This window comes from Gopherus evgoodei, chromosome 18, assembly GCF_007399415.2.
Source record: "Gopherus evgoodei ecotype Sinaloan lineage chromosome 18, rGopEvg1_v1.p, whole genome shotgun sequence".
Taxonomy (NCBI): Eukaryota; Metazoa; Chordata; order Testudines; family Testudinidae; genus Gopherus; species Gopherus evgoodei.
The window spans coordinates 17,041,689-17,063,452 of record NC_044339.1 but is presented as its reverse complement, the minus strand read 5'-3'; the positions used below and the strand labels follow the sequence as shown (position 1 = coordinate 17,063,452).

At 37.3% G+C, this 21,764-nt stretch overlaps 1 protein-coding gene across 6 annotated transcripts in view; it reads right to left on the bottom strand.

Annotated features, from left to right (window-relative positions):
• Positions 1–21,764, bottom strand: part of PRKCZ (protein kinase C zeta) — a 145,385-nt gene that overhangs the window by 55,549 nt on the left and 68,072 nt on the right. For all 6 annotated transcript variants that reach the window (XM_030537842.1, XM_030537843.1, XM_030537841.1 and 3 more), the window contains 3 exons: positions 9,572–9,657; positions 1,460–1,591; positions 79–160 (listed from right to left, as the gene is read on the bottom strand). In XM_030537842.1, the coding sequence (XP_030393702.1) occupies positions 79–160; positions 1,460–1,591; positions 9,572–9,657 (300 nt within the window). The remainder of the gene's footprint in view (positions 1–78; positions 161–1,459; positions 1,592–9,571; positions 9,658–21,764) is intronic.

Sequence of the window (21,764 nt, the reverse complement as noted above, 5' to 3'; positions counted from 1 at the left end):
TACTGGTAGCACTGAGTTAGTATCATGGTTCCTATTATGACTATAGTTACATCCAAAAGCGTAAGTATAAATACCTACTGCCATCAGTTTCTTCTGAGGGGAGGTCAACGTCATCATTTTTATCATCTAATTGAGGTTCCTGGGAAGGCATGACCGAATCCTGGCAAAATACAGAATTTACAGGAAAAAACATCCATCAATTAATGTAATCTGTTTTATGCCATCCGAATATGGCTTACTAAAGGTTTTAAACAAGTCCGTCTTGTTCTATAGATAATGTATAGCTAGAAATTTACACTTGAAGCTTCCAGGACAGGTAATGGGTTATTACAGATATTTATGAAAACATGAATGGTTTGTAATGAATTATAAAAAGCTTCTACAAAAAGTCCATCTGCCCCCTGCACAGTGCAGTGTAAACAAATCTCATGTTTAATAATTCTCTTTTAAAACTAAATCCAGCATATTTTACTGTAAAATACACACAAACAGAATTAAAGATTTCTGAGACTGTATCATGTGAAATTGCAGCCATTCCATAAATCCACGTTTAGTGTGAATTTATATAGACAGTCTAAAGCATCAGCATATTCCCTGCCCCAGCTAAAAATAAGAAATACTGCCATTGTTCCAAAAGGTCTTGCATTCATTAATAAAGGACATAAGTTTTAGTTTTCTTTTTGTAACGAATTCTCAACCATTAACATAAGACATGTAGAACTGTTAGAGCAGACACAGCAGCAAGTATGTTTGACTCAAATACAATCTCCACATAAGCAGGAATGAATAGGATGGCAAAGAATCAAGGCAATGTATGCAAAAGGTGTTTCAGTAGTTGGAAGGGTGAGGAAAAGATGAATTTGGTTGATATTAAAAGAGGAAGAAATCAAAGTAACTAGTAAGATACCGAATACAGGACAGGTTTGGAAGAGGCTGGGGATTGGAAGGAGAGGACACCAAAGTTTTGAGTCTACGATTGAAAGAATACTGGAGTTGTCAATATAAATAGATACAGGAGATGGGTAGACAGATCAGGAGAAGGTGAGTATTTAATAGACTGAGTTTAAAATGGCAGCAGGACCCAGGGGAGATGTCTAAATGACAAATGGAGATGTAAAAACAAAAAAGAGCTTCTTAAATCTGCAGAAATTCCCATGAGACAAAGGATACAACTGAAAACGTTTTTTCAAACTGTGTTCATTTATCTGTGAAATAAATACTTTCTTGTGAATTAATAAGAACTTCAAATCCAAGTCTGTTTGTATTTATTCACAGCACAAAGGTCTGCTTTCCTCACTCTGTCTTCATTGATCACAACACACACACCCTCCCCTTCTCCATTTGCAAACCTAGCGACCTGCATACATGAACAACATTTTGTCAGTTAGGAAATACTCTTTGTAAATAACGAACTTGGAGGTGGTAAAACACATTAGCTTTATACAGAATACCAACTTACCATATGCCTTTTGCAGGTCAGTGGAACAAGTATGTGACAGCGTTTATGGACCAGCAATTTGCAGTTGATACACTTGTAGCCTTGCCTTCCGAGACCCCATATCCTTTCACTGCACTGGCCACAATATGCTCTCTAAAAAGCAAGCAGTATAATTATATTCAAGTTTTAGACCTCTAACAATTCTTCTCTATGTATTCATAACCCTACCGGCCAAAAGAAACTATTTCACACTCCTTCAAGTATTTATAGTCATCAGAAACATGTCTTTTATTGATATCACTCACCTGTGGGTGCATCTTCAAAACTTTATTCAAACACTGCTTCTGATTTTAGGTACTGTACTCAACATTCCAAAACCGAAATTGACTGTCAGTAAAAGCAGAAGTACACCTATTGGACATTGCTACACCAGCAATTTGCATGCAAAAGTTGGGCTATTAGTATTTTTCTTTTTTTGCCATTAGTGTGTGCAACGTTTTGAAGGCATGTATTAAGACAAGGTTTCTGGGAGGAAGAGCTTAATACCTAAATTAGAAAAATTACAAATGTATTTTCGCTGTGTCAATTACAGTGTGAAATAACAAACCATGAGCTAAATTAAGTGATTATGAGGTGAGGCATAAGAGCAAAGCCAGATGGTATTTGGTTAAAGATACTGAAAAATGTATTTCTATGAGATTTTGAGGCTGTAGAGCAAGACTGCTTGTCACACTGCAGGAAAAGAATATCTGGACTGTATGGAGCACCATAACAGAAGGCACAATTGTCCATAGTTCGTTTTAGTTGAGGAGAGAATACTGCAAGTCAGTAGAACAAAATATGTAAGGTTTAACTGACATTGACCAAGTTCCTTGGGGCATAGACTGTCCATAAAACATTATGCTCAGCTATGGCCCTGTATGAATAAGACTGTTTATGGACAGCAGGTGCACAACACTGAGACAGCATTAACCTTTCCAACAGCCAAATTAATTTTCACTTCCCCACAAATTGTTAAAAATGTCACTCCTTGGACTGGTGTGTGAAAAATTTCAGCTTATGGATAATTTTATGGTTAAGAAATAAGCCTGTGAAAATAGAGGTTAATGCATTCCTTGGATAGCACTGTATTAATATTCTTCCATATTTAATTCAGAGTTTTTTTGTTTTATCCAGATGCTGAGTACAACTGTTCAACAGCAAACGCTGAGGCTCAACAAGTTGCAATAAGGATCAAAATGCTAATTGTACTTCGAATATAAAAGAATTCCCAGAACTGCTTCATCAAAAAATCAAAAGGGATGATCAGAGAACTTCTATACATCAACTTGTTATGCAAGAGTCCTCAAAGAAGTTTCTTAAGACCAAGGGAGGGGGACTTTTTTGCACTGCTGAGCTGACATTATTTGATAAATCTCTAAAGTATGTATATAGAGAAATTATAAAGAAATGAACAAGATTCTAACTGGAGTACTGGATGAAGGCTCTTCCCCTTTTAAGTTTAATGTGTCTCCTCCTTCTACATAAATCAACACTAGAGATTTCTCAGTATTTTTCCTAATGCCTGGAAATGAACACAGTGATTTAGCTGATACTGGAACACATCAGCATGCCTAAATTTGGCCATTTTACCCAGTAGAAAAGGCATGTTTGGAATCAATATATTTACTTTAAATAACATTCAATTAAAAAATAAGATGTTTTATATATTTTCAAAGGGGCAGAGTGCCTAATGGAGGCAAGCTTTAAAATTTATGATTTATGAGCACTGGGATTATACTTTCTTGGATTTCTGATACTCCAAGCCAGGCCAATCAATGGAAAGAACCGAGGAGAGTATTTGGGCTATGACCATACGCATAGACTGGGAGTCAGGACTCCTAGGGTCTGATTGCAGCTTTGATTTTTAGGACTTTCCAACTTCCTTGCTCTCATTTGTTTCTGAATTATTTGAGCATGTGCCTCTTGGCTTAGTTTTGAATTTCTCTCTTACTCTGACTCAGCAGCGAATTGCTGCAGAAGACCCAGCACTTCGACAGCAGGTCCCGGGGCGGAAGAACCCCCCACTGTGGGTCTTTGGGGCAGTTTGGTGGCCAGTCCTGGAGCAGAAGGACCCCCCGCTGCCAAATTGCCGCCGAAGACCCAAAGCGAAAGAAGCTCCGGGGGCCAGGCCCTGCAAGAGTTTTCCGGTGCCCCTGGAGCAAGTGAAAGATCCTGCTTCAGGGCCCCCAAAAAACTCTTGTGGGGGCCCCTGCGGGGCCCAGGGCAAATTGCCCCACTTGCTCCCCCCCTCCAACGGGCAGCCCTGTGATTTTTGTCCTCCAAGCCGCTGTGAGGAAGACCTAGGATACAGTTTTGATTAAATGCAAAAACCCCCAACACCCCAACCAAACCAAAAATTCTCCTCAAAACCCTTGAATGTTGATCATTCTCAATTTGCAGGAATGTACCACATCTCTGTGACATAACATATGAACTACTAATGTGAAAGAGTTCATTAGTGCCAATGTATGTTTCATTGAGACATCTTCCTAACCTGGTTTCAAGCCTACAGATTTTATGTCAAGGGGACTACTTGCACCAAGGATTAGCAGGACTGGGTCACTACCCTGCAAGAGAAACACCTCATAATCTTTGTCAATAAATAGACAGTTCAGAGTTTATGCCTGTTTTCCTGTATGATTAGAACTCCCATCAGAAAAGGATACTCTAAACATACCACCCGTATATTCACGAATAGAAGCTAAACCAAGAAGGTTTCAATTTTCACTTTGTTTCGTTGCTTTTTATTTTGCCTCTTGGCCCAATACCAATTGCCATTTGCTTCTGCAGTTTTTAACAAGAGTCGCTATTTCCTGTCACAACTTGATGTATGTGTTACATCAAGTTATTTTATACCCATATTGTTCCACTATTTAATATGACTCATTAAAATAAGATACTTGTATTGTGCTCCAATACCTGGCTCTCCAGATACTTAGAAACAAACAGTCTCTTCAATGGTAGCCTATATTCATATTATGATGAGATGTAGCAGTGTGATACGTACTATTGCCAGGATTACTACCTTGGTCTCCATACAAATTAACTAAGGAACAGATCATTCTTTCCAATTTTGATCTCTCACCACCTTTACTTTCTTCTTTTTAAAATTCATTTTTCTTGAAAATTTTCATGTGTTAGAGTCTCCACCACTTATTTTTTTCTTGAAATGTTTCAGATTTATGGGCCAATTGTTTGAGAGATGTGACAAAGTAGTAGATTTTCACTTATGAAAAAGGTCCTGTAATATTGTTCAGAGATGTCCCAAAACCTGCTTTTTTATGGTCATTCTCTGTCCAAAGGATTTTGAATAAAATCATTTAAACTGTCTGAGCTATGCAAGCATGACAAGTAATGACTACTTAAAAAAAATGATTTAAACAGGTTCCCCCCCCCCTCCTTATAATTGCCTCTTACAATTTTTTTCAACATTACAATTAGCTCTATTAGGCCAGATAGCTTTGCCGTATTTGAAAATATCTGATTAAGAAGTTGTAATTAATGCATGCATTTCATTTTCATAATTTCAAATTGATCATTTATTTATATATCAAATTAAGTTGTATACTAAATATGCTATTATAAAACTGGAGGTGTACATTTAGTCTGTGCATACACTAGGGGAAAGACAGATGATAGAGACAGAAGTAGGAATATATACAAGGTTTTTTGGGCCAAATGTTTGTACCATCATTAGCCTCTGTAGAAGCGCTAGTGCACACAGGTTTCATGGTTGCCACTGAGTGTGTTTTAAATCCTGGGCCATATGTGGCCCAGATCCTGTAAATACTTACACACAGCTTATTATGCATGTGATCAGTCCCATCAGCTGCAACTGCACTACACATGCATGTAAAGTTCAGCACATGCCTACGTGTTACAGGATCTGAGCCTAATCCAGGTCAGAATATGTAAATGACAGTAGTAGCTGATATCCAGACTACACTGGTAGCCATGATAAGAACTTTTAGGAAAAATAAAGGCCTAGTAAACTTTCACACTGAACACAAATTCAAATTCATTTTATTGCAATATTTCCAGCTTGTTTTCCTTAAATTTCCTCACCAATTTTGCTCATTTTCTATATCTATCTACCTACCTACCAGTATGTGTGTTTCAATAAACATCTTCACAGCTCATTCTCTCAATGATCTAAAAACTCACAATACTGAATTTGTGACATCTAACTATTCCTCTGGGGGAGGGAGGGGAAGAGAACCTACAACGAATACAGGACTATGACTACTTCAGATTCAAACAGAAGAAGAAACTTGTTTGTGAGAGAAAGCTTTTATTCAAAGGCAATCAATAATAAAGAATAGAATTCAAAAGAGACTGCTTTTTGCAGTTTCTTTGCTCAGGTCTGAGTGTGTTAAGATCTTGTTTAAAATGTAGATAAAGTTGACTGCTCATATTAACCAAGCGTAGCAAGGGCAAAGGATTAGAGATGGCTAGATTGTAATACAAATGTACTGTAATATTTGCACATTTTTCCTACCTTTCCTACATCAAGAGCTGCTCGGTGGCACACAGACAAAACTGACAGGAATTTGAACCACATTGTTATTTGAAAAAGAAAAAACTCTGAAATGACTATTTAACTCTAAGAACATCACAGCATTTGTAATAAAGGGGAATTTTAACATCCTTACAGTACACCTCACCATACCTACACACTAACATTGGTAATAGTGCATGTCAGCAGGATTGTTGGGATAATCAAAATACATAATAAAATAGCTCATATTAAAAATGTCCTACACTGGTTGGGGGGAACCCATTAAACAATGACATAAATGTAAGATGTTAACACATGCACCAAAATATGATGAAATTACCTTTTTTAACCCCCAATGGGCATCCATTACCCCTTTAGCTAGGTTCCTTGTTATTTCTTATATCCAAAAGTAATTGTCACATTAAGAAGCTGAACACTTCCCACCTGTGATTAACAGTACTGTTTCTTTAATCAACGCAATGTATGCGAACAGCATGCATTTTAGCCATTTTGCCCAACAAGCTGCCAGACAGCAACCTTAGATTTTCAAATGCTAACCATTTCATCATTACAGTCCCCATTCTCTCACATATCCACAGTACCTTTTGAGAGCTCAAGAAGGTACTCCCAACCTACAGGCTGGCTCCGGCAGCCACAGTGACAGTCCCAGACTCCTCTCATTACTCTTGGTCTTCCCATGATTCACTGTATTCTTGAAAGCTGCACATGCTGTCTTGCATTCCTCCTCCTCCACTCAGGCTTATACCAAACTCTGATGGCTCTGATGTAACTGTTCCAAGCCCCAAAACAGTGAAAGTCTGTCTAGCCTAGCAAACCCGTAAGCTACAGTACGGCTTTCAGATCTTCTTCTGTGGAATCAATCACTTACAGGAACACAGTGCTCTTCAGAAAATGGTTAAGTCACTTTGAATTCTTACTAGCACTAGTCACAGAGTGAATGATCTTTCTGAAGCCCATCTACACCTTTTATAAGGATTTGTAGTTCTGCATAGGAGGAACCCTGCACCACTGAAGAACCAGTTGTAAGAATGGAACCTAAGATCACAAACAACAAATACAGAGTGGGGGAAAGGAAGTGTCAACTTTTTCCTTTTTTAAAAAAATATTGACTATACCTGCTGCACCTTTCTATCTTTAACTGGCTAGTTTCTCACAGATATAATGGAGAAGAAATCCAAGGTCCCAGCCTAGCTGACTACCGAGGAAGGAAAGCCTCACAGTTCTCTCACCCAATGCCCTGGATTTCAGGAGGGGCCCGAGGAGTCTACATGCTTAGACTCCAAGTACAAATGGCAAAAAGAGAGCAGATCCATTGGACATTTTTTTGTAAATGTTGAGGAACAATTTGAATTCAGGCCTTCTTCTGACACATTCATGTCAAATTATGCGAGTTTTCTATTTATTTTGTCACAAATTAAAAATAATGAAGAGAGTCATTCTGGGATCAGGCTAAATAGCTTACAAAATGACTAACTATAAAAGGCCTCCAATAATGAGATGTTTAAAGAAAATGTCAGACTGCAAAAATGACAACTTAGTGACTGACATCCTTGAGTGAAGCACTGCAGATCAAGAAACAGGAACTGAGGGTTAGTTTTCTATTACATATACTTATAATCTTAGGGGCAGTCACCGTTGTATGTGGGCACAAAGGCTTGTGATCATCTAAATTAATAACTCTTTTACTGGGTTCCTATTCAAGTGCACTTGAGGTTCACAGTGAAAGAGGAAAGGTTATATAATTGAGGGCACTTCAATACTGCTACTGAGCTGTGTACAGTGTTATACGCCCACTTAAAATATACAGAATACAGAAGATTTTATTTATTTATTTATTTATTTTAACATTATGCTGACAATCAAGGAGGTTAAAATTCAGGATCTTACAAGCGCTCATTTCAAATTGCTATTTTTGAGAAGTATTTGTAAAAGTTATGAGTAAGTAAATCAACAAGCACAATCTACAGTGCTGTTGAATATAAGGGAATATTAACAGAGTTGTACATTCAAGCCCCACCTACCCCTTCACATGATATACCCTTCATTTGTGCAGTATTTTTAAAAATAAGAAATAAACAGAAAGAATTAAAATAGGAGAAAGACAAGACACTAAGCGGACTACAGCGTTCGCCTTGCAATAGGTGTATTAAAAGGGATTTCTATTGCACAATTCATCTGATATTTTGAATGAATTCAGAAATTTACAGAATTGACTACAGAAACTCATTCAAGGCTGAAGTTAAATATCTCATCTCAGACACACATATGCATATGTATATACATGCACGCTATATTTTGTTGTCTATGGTATACTGATGTCTGTATAACTAGCTTCAGTTGTATTCTTATGATGCTGTAGCTCTGAAATGCATTTATTCTCTATACTGAAGTTTAGTGTAAACCAGGCCTACTAGGGACTGTCAACAAAAATAAAAATGACCATGTTAGTGAGGTTTCAAAACCACAGATATACATTAACTACAGGCCTAATTTTCACAAACATTTTACTAATTAATAATATAATACTGTAGATTTCTAGTTAAAATGTATGTTGTCCAAAGGCATACATTTTGATCATGTGTTAAGTATAATACGTAAAAAGGTAAAACACATTCCATAACGTGCATCAAAAACGGCATCTTAGTCACTAACTTGTTTAGTATGTGGTGAAAAGGTGCATTATGTATATATATCTCATTTAAATTTTAACAGTCCACAGACGCAATACTTAACCTTAACCAGCCTTAGATCTCTGCAATACACTTCAAATGGCATTTTTCCCCCTAAAGCACTGGAAACAAAAAACTCTACCCAAACAATAGCAAAGATTTGATTCCTTTTACTGTCATGGGATATCATTGTTGGATCTAAAAATTAACCCACCTCTTTACACTTAGGCTTTTATGGAATTCTAAGAAGTGTATCTTATATATAGTATATGTGCTGCAAAATTCTGGCACAATGGGCTAAGTTAAGGAAGAAGGAGTCTCCTCAGCCTTTAAAGCTATGTTCTCTTACTTGTATGGATTAAGTCAGATCCTTAATGTTGTTGTATCTTGGCATATATACTGATTTGCAGCTCAAATACATATACCAGAATTTCCCCCCCCAATTACATTATATACTAGTTCCGGCTCCAAGCATGTTAAGACAGGATATTAAGAGATTTAATAAAAATAATTTATATAGACAATGAATGGAAAGGAATATTGACAATAACTGTGCTTACAGAAAATCAGAACCACGAGACAGAGGGAGAGAATCTGATCTAAAAATATCTTTAAAAAAATAACATTAAAAACAACAATAATAAAAGCTTGTAAGAGCATTTAAAAGAAAACATTTCCATTAATTATGTACTACTGATCTCATCCCAGACTCTAAATAATTCAAAAACTTCAGACTTTCTGGCTGTTGTGCAGTGAATAATATTGCATACTGAATTCATATAAACAAGCATCTCCCTTTTCCTTTTCCTTCCCCGTGTTCCAAATACAGGAAAAGCAGACACTGAAAAAACAATGACTGCAGAGCATTACCCCAAAAATGGCATTTTTAGCAACAGTACTCACTCTGTTAAAGCGTTTGGCTTGAAACAGATGCCCATTCACTCGGTAGAGCTTCCTCCATCTTCTTGCTCCACGTCGGTAGATTGATTCTAAGAAGGAAATTAAAAAGGTGTAAAGCAGCAGCATAGTAACATAGCAATACCAGATACACCATGTCAAGCAAGTTGTGACTTAAAACATTCTTGCTTTTCTAAACACTAACGCACAGCTAAAATCCCTGCTGATAGAATCAGGATTTTTTTCTTTTATTTTTTTTTTTAAAAGAAGCCTTAAATGACAGCGTCTGGAGGATGTGCTTTTGCCACTGCCTCTCCCTTTTCTCTATCCCTCTCTCTTTTTGTCACATGATTATAATCTTGTTACAGTTCCTTGGCTGCTTGCTGTTTCAAGCTCAGGTGAGATGGATAGATATAGTTAAAGAAACAGTATTCCTCTATAAACCTCATGCTACTTATCAGTCACCTTAATGGGCAAACATGTAAAGAATGTGTGTTAGCTGATGATAATGGAATATATTATATAGTATTAAAACATTACAAAATCTTGTGTCCTGTTTTCCTCTCTCCTGCTTTACATAATCCTCATGCAAAAGGGCTAACATTTTCCACTAGGAGTCTAATATGCTGGTTGTAAGGGCAATCTCCTAACCAAATCAGCCTGACAATTGGTAACGACTAGGGTTCAGCAATTCATTTTTTCTAATTTGGTGACGAAACAAAAAATAAATAAATCCAGAAACAATTTAGGCTCATTTCAAACCAAAACTAACCCTCACCAAAGCAAAAAAAAAATTTTTCAAAAAATGTGTTTGGGTTGATTTGAAACAAAAAGTCAATTTGAAAGAAATGTTGAAAGGGTTTATTTAGAAAAATCTGAAACAAATCATTTTGACTTTTTCAAGAAAAAATCAACTAATTTTTTATTTGGCTGAAACTATTTGCTGAATTCCTCCTGAATTCATGGACAGTTTTGGTCACTGCCAAACTGTATTCTATTAAGTGAAACAATTCTGCTTAGCTCTAGCAGTGAACAGCACCAGATTCTGATTCCTTAACCTGCTATCCAACCATACTCAGAAGATTTCTGTGTGGCTAGATCCCTAACCCAAGTATCTTGAAACTCTGTAAACTTGAGTTACTTACCGACTGATCTACTAAGATGTTCTTTGGCACATTATCCAGGGATATTTTTTAAAAAGTAATGAATAAAGGTAGTTTAGCAGATTTTAAAAAATAAAAGTGATAAGTCCGTGAAACTCAAGCAAAAGGAAAACAGAATATTTTATTGCTTGTAAAAATGAGGTCAGAACAAAAATCCAGATTACATTTACAGAAATGGATTTATAAAATGTATGTGTTTGTTTTCTTATGATACAGTACTGAACTCTGAAGTGGGAAGACAGTCAGTGTTTAATCCTTGGTAAATTAATTCAAAATTACCTTCAGGTCATCATCTTTAAACTTTTTGGCTTTCAAGAAGTTAGAAATAAATCCTAAATTTAAATACATTTCTGAAGCCTATATTATTATAAGCTTGACTCACTTGTAACAATGGCATATATACAACTGTGAGTATTGTTAGACTAAAAATAGATAATGAAATAAAATGATCTTCCAACAAAAGAAAAATGCATTTAAGACTGTATTAGCTAAAATTACTTTTGATCTTTTTTTCCTGCGTGTGTAATGAGTGCACTTTGGTACTGCAACCAATTTTTATATTTCTTACTGTTTGTCCTACAAAATCAAGGCAAGTCATTTCTAGAAAGAGGACAAAGGATTATTTTGAAGGATTCTGGCCATACTGGAAATTTCAGCCCCAAATCTGAAAACACGTGCACACATGTATAAATTTACTCATGCAAGTAGTTCCACTGTAAATTTAAGGATCAAGACCTTAAAAGACCACAGTACCTTTAATTTTTTTTATTTTTTTTAAATAAAGTGTTAACAAGAGAGGCATCAAATACAGAGTTGCTAGTCTAGATACAGCCTATGTGATGGGATTCTGTACCCACATGGCTGTTCATGATATACAAAAATCTAAGCTTTCATTAAGTAGTTTCTATTTTCATTGTTGCAAAGGAAATATTCCATATATGAATTTAACGTACCCAGTGCAAGGCTGTCTGCCTGAAACTATGGCTCTGAGAGGTATGAACTTCACTACCTACTATTAATTCCAATGGTAACTCTAAAGGCCTAATTGCATTTTAAAAGAATCTCTATTTCACTGCTTATTTGACATTCAAAAGGGGAAAGAATTAGACTTGAAGTCCACTAGTGGAAACGGGAGTTGGTGCAGAGAAGGGGAAGGAGTGGAACACAGATACCCGAGCAAGAGAGAGATAGACATGATGGAGAAAGAAAAAAAGAAACAAAGGCAAAAACAGCACAGGTCCTCAAGATGAGCATGTTTTCCTGTTGTGCTATGCTGAATGAAACAAAACACAAAATAAATTGTAACTGGACATTTAAAGGTTATATTCTATTCTTGATCTTTGGGCAAACTTCCCCGTGACAGTGGGAGATCAATTGTGGATTGCTGGATGGGATGGTCTGCATCCTAAAGAGTTTCAATCTTTTAGCTAACAACTGAAAGTGTTTTTGGAAACTGCCCCATCCTAGAAGCAATTATGAATTAACAGGCTGTGAATTTGGGTAATAAATAGCAATATTTACTTCCACCAGTTCTCAGCTTGATTCCTCTATCCCACCATAACCACCATAGTTTTCTCTTGGTTGAGTCTGAGCCAGCTCATTCTAATTCAAGCATTGGTCCCAGCAAGACACTGGACAAGACAGTCAACTGCACTGGCTAGGTGTGACAAAGACGAAAAACAGAGCACCATGTGTATATGGAAGACTCCACAACCCAAGCAACCTTACGATCTCTGACATTGGCCTCACATACAAATTCACATGACTGTCCTCACAGTAGCAGGTCCATTTCACTACACTATCCCTGTGAAACCTCTCAGCAAGAAAAGAACAGTGACTCCAAAAATGACTCCATGCCTAACACAGACAGCAGCCATGTCTGCAATACGTTGTGGTCAATGGTACCAAAAGCAGCTGGCAAGGCTAATAAAATCAGTATGAACATAGGATTCTTGATCATCACCAGAAGCTGGAGATAGTGAGCAATGAAAACAGGGCAGTCTCCATACTACATGGAGGACAAAAATTGGATTGACCAGGGGCAACAAAATCTGAAGAATTTAGCATTGCCAGAGTGGCTTCACCTATTTATTTCCAATCTTTGCCAAAAGGGAGAGGTCACATTCTAAAAATAATTAGCTAAACTATCAATGTCAAAAATGTTTCTTTGAGCAAGTGCCTAAGCAACTCTTCCTTATGCATGGATAGCACCATGGGATGCACTGACCATCAGGTAGAATGTTTTTTTTTTCATAATCAGTCACCGAGAATGTGGTCTCTATGGAGTCAGAAAATGGGGAATAGTATAAACACAGAACTGACAGACACTGCAGATTCTTTCTATCAAAAACAATGGCTGTAACGTGTTAGAGAATACTTAGTAAACATTAACTCAAAATGAAAATGACTGGCTCACATTTTTAGTATTCTTTTCCTCACCTTTTTCAATGGTCACATTTCAGAACTACCTATCATAGCTTTCAAGGACTGCAGAGTGGAAAGATAAGGACTGGAATGGGTGCTCTTGCCTCATTTCCTTGAAAGGAGAGACAAGCTTGCCCTCCTGACACCATGTAGCTGAAGACAGAGATGAGAAATCCTAGCACAGTCACATTACATTTTCTTTATTGTTTGGCTACTGCTCCAGATGGATCAAAAAGTGTAACAAAACCATGGAATGAAGAGATAGGAGTAAGCTAAGTAGTATGAAAGAGTAGGGAGGAAACTGCTGACTTTGAAAACAAATAATGTAATTAGCCCTCAGCTACACTAGCCCTAACAGTTTTTTTTTCTTAGTCCATGAATGAGTTCAATGGTTGGCAAATCCTTTAATATACTTTTTTTTCATTTTATCATATTTCACAAAAAAAATTATGTTTAAAGAAACCAGTACCTAGTTTGCTAGTCAACCCAATATGAAGTTCACCTGATGAAATACACTCCCTAACTTCCGGTCGCCTTCCCAATACAAACTAATTTTCACTTGAAAAAGAAATGTATTGCTGTTGGTATTTCCAATACCACTGCATGCCTCAGTACCAACTGGATAGAGACATTTGTGCTTGGGACTCAGGATAGAGCTACCAACTAGTCCTGGCACATAAAGTTGCCAATAAGCAACCACAAGGTCTGAAAGCCTCCATCAAAGGAGAATTAGGAAATCTACTTGCTGCATTCTATGATAATGATGTAAGAATAAGAAATCCAGTAAGTGACTGGTCTTCATTTTCTGGCTCGATTCAAATGACATTGGTCAGGGTCACAAAAGCTTATATTCCCATCATAGGGGAGAGGTTAGCAATTACTGATTCTGATGGCTGTTAGATGTAATAAAAACACCTCCATCATATATATCAAAATAACCATCACAAAACTAATACAGCTAATTAATCTTTCACTCACACACGCATGATGTCTAGCATGGAAGTCAGCAGACCTGAATCCCTTAGAGGAGCGAGAGGATTACTCTGCCTCTTAAAGGATATCTGTCAATAACTACTATTCTTGAACTTCAAAGGTCTCTCAAAACAATTTCTTCCTGGTTCCACCCATTCAGCTGCTAAGATAGATCAGACTCCCTCTCCCTCAAAGACCTAATTAACGAAGGCCACGTCTACACTACCCACCGGATCGGCAGGCAGTAATCTATCTATCAGGGGATCAACTAATCGTGTTTCATCTGGACGCGATAAATCGATCCCCAAATCAATGCCCGTACTCCACCTTGGCTGGAGGAGTAAGCGGAATTAACGGGGGAGCCACGGCAGTTGACTTGCCACCGTGAGGACAGCCAGGTAAGTCGAACTAAGATACTTCGACTTCAGCTACGTGAATAGCATAGCTGAAGTTGCGTATCTTAGATCGATCCCCCCCTCCAGTGTAGACCAGGCCAAGGAGTCTGAGATCTGAGTCAATCTCAAAATGTCATTTAGCCCTATCTGACACTTGTTCCTGTTCATTGTCAGGCTCTTTAGCACACTATAATACAGTATACAGTCTCACTTTGCGGTTCTGTTTTTGCCCCAAATCAACAGTTACTTTCCCCACATTCAGATCCTCAAAGAGTCAGGACATCATGTTGGATGCTTGACTCAGATGGAATCCTGAATGAAAATCAAACATATCTACCACCTGTAGGCTTTTGAATTTTCCGTCTCATGTAAGACTTGCCAAAATCATTGGTTTGCATCCAAAACGGAAAATTATTTTGCATTTTAAAATCTATACATGATCTCCTCAACTGTTATTCTCAGAGTGGCATTTAACAGCCTTATCCAAATCTTTTGAATGTACACAAATCCTTTGTTTGTTTTTTATTACAGTGGCCATCCTGTAAACTCAGTCAGTTGGTGTCTGAATTTCCTCTGTAACGTCTGAATATATCATGTCAAATTCAACTTTAATCTCATTGACAGTGGGACTTCACTTGGTGCATGTGTTTTGGCAACACACTGGAAAGTATCAATGTAATGTATAGCCTAAAGAACCTGGGACCATAAAAAGCCTGATCAAGTTCTTTAAGAAGGTCTTTTGTATTCTGTTTAGTAGGCAAGCTGATCATCGATGTTTGCAAACTGTTTGTCAACCCAAGGCTACATAGTACAACAGAAAGTCCTATTTCAAACTGAGTGATAAGCTCAGTCAAACATGCCACTGTGGTTTTCCTACAGGGCTCATTTTGTGCCCACTACATGAAACAAAAGCTTTAATATTGGACAGTTAATCATTTTGTTTATGCTTCCCGTGATTACATTACATTCAGCTCCATTATCAATTTTGATTGCTTTTTGTTCATTTATTTCCAATACCACAAACCAATCTGTTTGTTAAACCTTGCTTCACAAATTTATTAAGGAGATCCAACAAAGAACTCTGCTTCTGCAACAGAAGAGCTTTGCCCTCTGGCTGCAGGTTTGCCAAAGTCTTTCCTATTTTTTTTTTGTATAAAATATATATATAAAAAAATTCACTCTGCTTAGAGCAACACATATTTGCAAAACGGTTGCTTTTACTAAACACATGACACCAGAACCCTTGTATTGGGTACCTTTGTGTCATGTTTTAATTAATTCCACATTTATGATAAACAAATTAAATATGATCTCTGCTATTTATCTATGCATTCTGTTCTTCATACTCTGGTATGATTTTTAATTAGATGCACTTCAGTTCTTTCACTGCTTCCTCACACTTGCATTTTTGAAACAACTTTGCACTTGTCCTGCAAATATCCACTGTTCTTCACAAAGCCGAGAACATGGGTGTTTTAACCTGAATTTCATTTTCACAATAAATAATTATGTAAGTGTATAGGTTAACTTCTCAAATTCACATGCTTTATTACATGTCTATAATCTAATAGTCAGAAGTTCTCCATGGCAGCTGATACTTTTTACATAAAGTGTACTTTCCCCCAAGTGACATTATCGATGGGATAAAAAAAATCTTTGAAGTTTTAATTACTTTATCTAGCAGTTCTCATTCCTCTTTATGCTTCTCCTGGATGATATTACACATCTTCAGTGCTGTTGGTCCTTCTGCATGTACCAGTATGGAGGATTTTACCTTCTCCAATTCCTCTTTGGAAAGAAAAAATCCTATCTGAGCAATGTACAGACAGGGCAGTCACTAGGTATATGCTCGGGCATAGACTCTTGCAACAGTAAACCAGACTTATTTATATAGTACCCAAAAGCATGTAAGACAACAGGTCCCTGCCAGAAAGAATTTACAATCTCAGACAAAATCTGGATCAAGGATGGGGGGGAGGAGGGAATCAAACATAATGGCAAAATAACCAAGGTGATGTGTGGTATGTGACATTTTGGGTCTGTATTTTATGGCACCATGTTTTCTAGGCACCAACAGCAAAAAAAATAAAATTCTAAGCATGAGCTTTTAGGTAAAATGCGAACGTAATACCATCTAAACCACTTCTGGCAGTCAATTGTTTATTTTTGAGCACTGCATGTAGACTGACCTATGTAGTCAGTATTAGAAGTGGTCAGGACACCTATCCAATTTCTTAAAAGAAATGTTAGTAAATAATTTACATTAAACAAATCAAGTCATTCTAAATGTTGAAAAACGTGAAGAATGTCTTCTCAAAACATGGAAAGCAAGGAAAAATGCTTGGGCCTATGAATATACTTGTCTATTAAAAGAGCAGGAAATTGAAGTGGAATGTGACTAATGACATTTTCTGAAAAAGCTGAACTGAATATAACCACCCTACTGATTATCCAGATAATCTTTGGTAGAGAACTTGCATCCTTTTTGTACCACCCTAATAAAAACCAACCCTTAAAGCCATTAATGTGATTACAGAGTGTGCAAATACAATAGTTTAATCTGTAGATCTTAAAAAGACTATGTCCTTGGGCACTGATTTTGAGGGAGAGGGGTATCTGATGCTGCTTTTGTTTCTGAAAGATGTACAGTTTGATTGCAGGCAATTAAATATTTTAGACAAGTATTCCCATTTTCAGTTTCAGGTGGAAACTACAGGACCTGTGAATGTATTAATTCTGATAGCATTCATCTTTATTTTCAAAGAGACATAATCTACTGAATAAACAACATGTAATAAATAAGCGCTGCACAGTTAAACTCTCATTAGAGTTCCCACTCACTTCAGAAATTGGTATCAGCTCCAACGATTCATAATCTCAACAAAAATGATGGAAACAAACCACTGGGTAAGTTGAATTTTAAACAACACTGCAATATATTCTAACAAGCTGACTGTAGTGTCAATCTGTGTGTTTCTGAGCCATAGCTTAGCATCAGTACAATATTTTGTATGTTGTACATATCTTGAATAGCTGATATTAATGAATGAAAAGAACATGTCCTGGGTGTCAGATTTTATTATTGCAAGTACTATTCATTATTAATGTTTACACTTCTATACAATTTTTCAGTCTAGAAAAGATAACCACTTGCAGCAGTACTGGTAAGTAAATATCAAACCGAAAACCAGAGAAAGAGTTAGCAGCTACAGCAAACATATTTAGGATCAAGTTGGGCTCAATAGTGGAGATAATAGATGCCTTTGAACTTAATGGGGGTCTTTAAGTATTTGAAACTTGTGGCTAGATCCTCAGCTACAGTAACTTGTTATGGTTCCACTGATTTAGACAAGTTGTCTTGTCTTTAAGGAAAAGAGCTGTTGACAGAAAAAAAAAATCAGGTAAGTTTCCTTTTGTTTTTCTTAATAACCAAGTCCATATGATGGTTGACTATTCTGAGTGACAGCCCAGGCATATAGCCTTAACAAGAAATGTAGCATAATTGGGCGTGGGGGACAGACACAGAAAGCAAACCAGAGTCTAAACAGCTGTTTTCTGGGTTTCTGAAAATGATGCTGCCTCTGTGAATAATATTAATAAATTCAGATAAGCTGCACTTTGTTCCTGTCACAATATCCTTAAGATTCTTCATGTCTGTCTATAAATTAGACTAAGAACATAGTATCCGATGTCTATGTCAGACACAGATCTTTGAAGTTTTATTATTTTATTTAGCAGTTCTCGTTCCTCTTTATGCTCCTCCTGGAACATATTCCACATCTCCAGTGCTGTTGGGCCTTCTGCATGTACCAGGATGTAGGATTTTACCCTCTCCAATTCCTCTTTGGAAAGAAGAGAAATCCTGTCTGAGCAATGTACAAAGAGGGCCTCCTGTCTCTCTTCAAACAAAGAAATAATGCAATTCTGTAGCCCAATGTTTTTTGACTATTCGAAAATTGACATACTACATTTAACATTGAGGGCCTTGAAATAAGAAGTGAGCTTTCATATGGATGTCTATTAGGATACTCTCAAGGAATTTTAACTAACAGTTTCTATGGTAACCTAGAGTCCTAAAAGAATACAGTGTCTGAGAAAACGCATTAAAAAACTATGTTTAAATAAATGAAGTTGTGACACAAACTGTCAATATCTGCAATATTCAAATTAACACTGACCCTCCATCTTTAATACAAACTACAGGCAACTAACAAAAGTGGGTTGCATTAAGCAGGGAACGAAGCCCCAAGCCCCTTTCTGGGGTTCTATGTTTTTGCAATTAATCATTTTTTATTCTCTATCTTTATAGCAACTGGCACAATGGACTCCCCATACTCACTGAGGCCTCTGTGCTACTGTAAATACAAATAGTAAAAAATCTCAAGTGCTGTTCATTTTTCTAACTTGCCAGAAATACCAACAGGTTTTCTTCATACTGTCTGAAGCTAAAAACCTTGAAGGACACAGTATGTTCAGAACAGCTCAGATTTTACAATATCTGTGTTGGCAAAAAACAAACCCAACACGTTCTTAGAATCTACAGTAATCAGACTCTAAAAGAATAAGTTCATTAACTTTTTAGTGCTTAGTTTAGAAAGTCTACAATGAATAAAAAATGTTTTGACAAAACTAAATTTAAAACCTCTGGCATTAACCTTTGAAAACAAAAGAAAAGCACAAGCAATTTTGTTCTCAATGATATTAACATCACAGTTGAGTTCTCTGAAGGTAAACACTGAAAGACTGAAACATGAATGAGGACTACTGAATAACTCCTCTGTGAGCTACTGATTTCTTTAAACACCAAAAGCGTATACATGAAACATGAAAGAAATCTGAGGAGTCATGTTTGATGGAGACTTATTTTGAGTAACAACATACCAAAGATCAATTATATTTTTCTAGAGATTTAGGAAAGAAAACTAAAACTACTGTTTGAATTAAGAGCAAGACGTTTAAAAAGCCTTGTTACAAATTTTATTACAAGATTTTTTTAATCTTGTTATAGCACTAATTAATATTCCAGTTCTTCACCCTGGTGCAGCATGACAGGTCACACATGATCCAAAACCACTCATGTGATGGAATATAAGAAATAATGACACGTGAGAATTAGAAAATGCTACAATTGTGCTAACCTGGAGAAAACAGTGACAGAAAACATCAGAATAAAAAACAAGCTTTCAACAGGGACTAGATAGGATGTGCCTTACCTATAACCAATGCTTTTATGCAATGACACAATATCTTCTATAAATATCAAAACGAAATAGTTTACCTACCGACTTGGACAAAACTGTTCTAGAAAATTTGCTCCTAATTTCTAGGAGAGTTAGTATTAGAGTGAACTGTTAGTATAATGGGATGTTCCACAGAGAATGGTAAGGAACTCTCCTCCAAGTTTGTAGAATGCCAGCTGGAGCACCTTATCTACTACTACTAGAGCCTCAGGGCTGTAGCAGCCTTGACTGCAGACGTGCTGCCTTAAATAATGAGGGATTCAGGTGCAGGGGTGTTAAGCCTTCAGATTCTCATATTTTAACTCATTCCCTCCATGTAAGGATGGATTAAGCCCCACACAGAATATAGCTCTATAGACCACAAAAATATAGAAACTCTTGTTTCCAGCATCCTGCTCTTTACAACAAGACTGCACTGTTGCCAATGCCTAAGTAGTTTTACATACTAGCAGAGGATTGGTTTGGCCAGGATTTGTCACCCAAGTAATTTAAAACGATTGTTCTGTCAGAACAAATCCAAAAAGAGCACTGCTTTGGAGAGCCTGAGCTAATAAAAAAGTGGAACACTAATCTAGGCATCTGTAACTGTAAGGCTTCTGAAACCAGTTCTAAAGTCCTATGAGAGGTCACCTTCTGTTTTATAAGAAAATGTTCAGAGTACAGTGAAGAAACTATTAGCTGGTCCTGTGGGAAGCCACAGTAGTGAACTATGCAATAAGCGATTTGCTGTAACAGGTTTAGGCAGTTTGCCAAACTCTCTCACTTTAAAAATGTTGATGAAAACCCTCAGATTTACAAACAAAGGCATAAAATGTCTGAAAGTTATTAGACAAGAGGAGCTCATGTCCTACTGTTCTAATCTCTTTCAGAAACTGCTGATGCCCACTACTCTCTAGGGATCCTGTGTTCAAAATATGTATGTATTTACTGTAACCCTTAGGAGGCATATCCTTTTCCTTTATAAATATGCTCTTTCCATTTACCTCAGATTTCATTGTACAATGGTATACTCCTGGGGGAACTCTGCACATATTTTAAAATTCTGCAAAATTCTGCATATTTTATTTGCCATAAAAATATAATCACACTACTTTCAATTATTTTGATAATATATTTCAAAATACCTATGAGCAAGTATGTCTAACAATACAGACAACAAAAAAAGATTCAGAAAATATTTTCTGACAAACAGATTCCTTAGTAGGCATATTAATACAGAACTTTGAGTAATAATTAGGCTACAATTTAGTCAAGGGTATTTTTAGTAAAAGTCAGGGGAAAGTCAGAGGCAATAAAAAAAATTAATGGCCTGTCCATGACTTTTACTAAAAATACCCGTGACTGAATCTTGGGGGGCCACTACTGTCAGGGGGTGTCCCAGGGAAGTGCTTCTCGGAGGAGGATGCCCCAAGAGAGAGGGGGTGCTATTGGCGGCAGGGGAGGGGAGAGAGAGGAGAAGCAGTACTAGCTGCCAGGGGCAGTCAAGCAGCGGCTACTCTGGCCGCCCCAGGGACTGCTGCTCAGGCAGTCCCCGGGGCCAGCCGCATTGGCTGCTGCTTGGGAAGTTCCTGGGCAGCAGGCCTGGGGCCATCCCAGTAACTGGCTGCAGAGCCGCTCCAGCAGCAGCCATGTGGCTATCCCCAGGGCCACCTGAGCAGCTGACACCAGAGCAAGCTGCTTGGGTGGCCCTGGAGTCAAACAATGGGCGCTGCAGGAATCACAGAGGTAGGGGAAAGTTGCAGAATCTGTTACTTCCGCAACCTCTGTGACAAACAAGGAGCCCTAGTAATAATTCATTTAAACTACAATATAGAAATGTATTTCCTGCACCCCTCAGAAGCAGTGCAAAGACTTCGGAGAGTCAGACAGCGGTAATGGAGGAGCTGAGAGAGAGGGAAGTAACTGCTGCAAAGGAACTTGGGTGTGAACTTGGAGGGTTGCTGGCTGTGGGTGAGAGACGTATGGAACAGTTTTCATTTTTGGGTGGAGGGGGATTGTTAGAGAG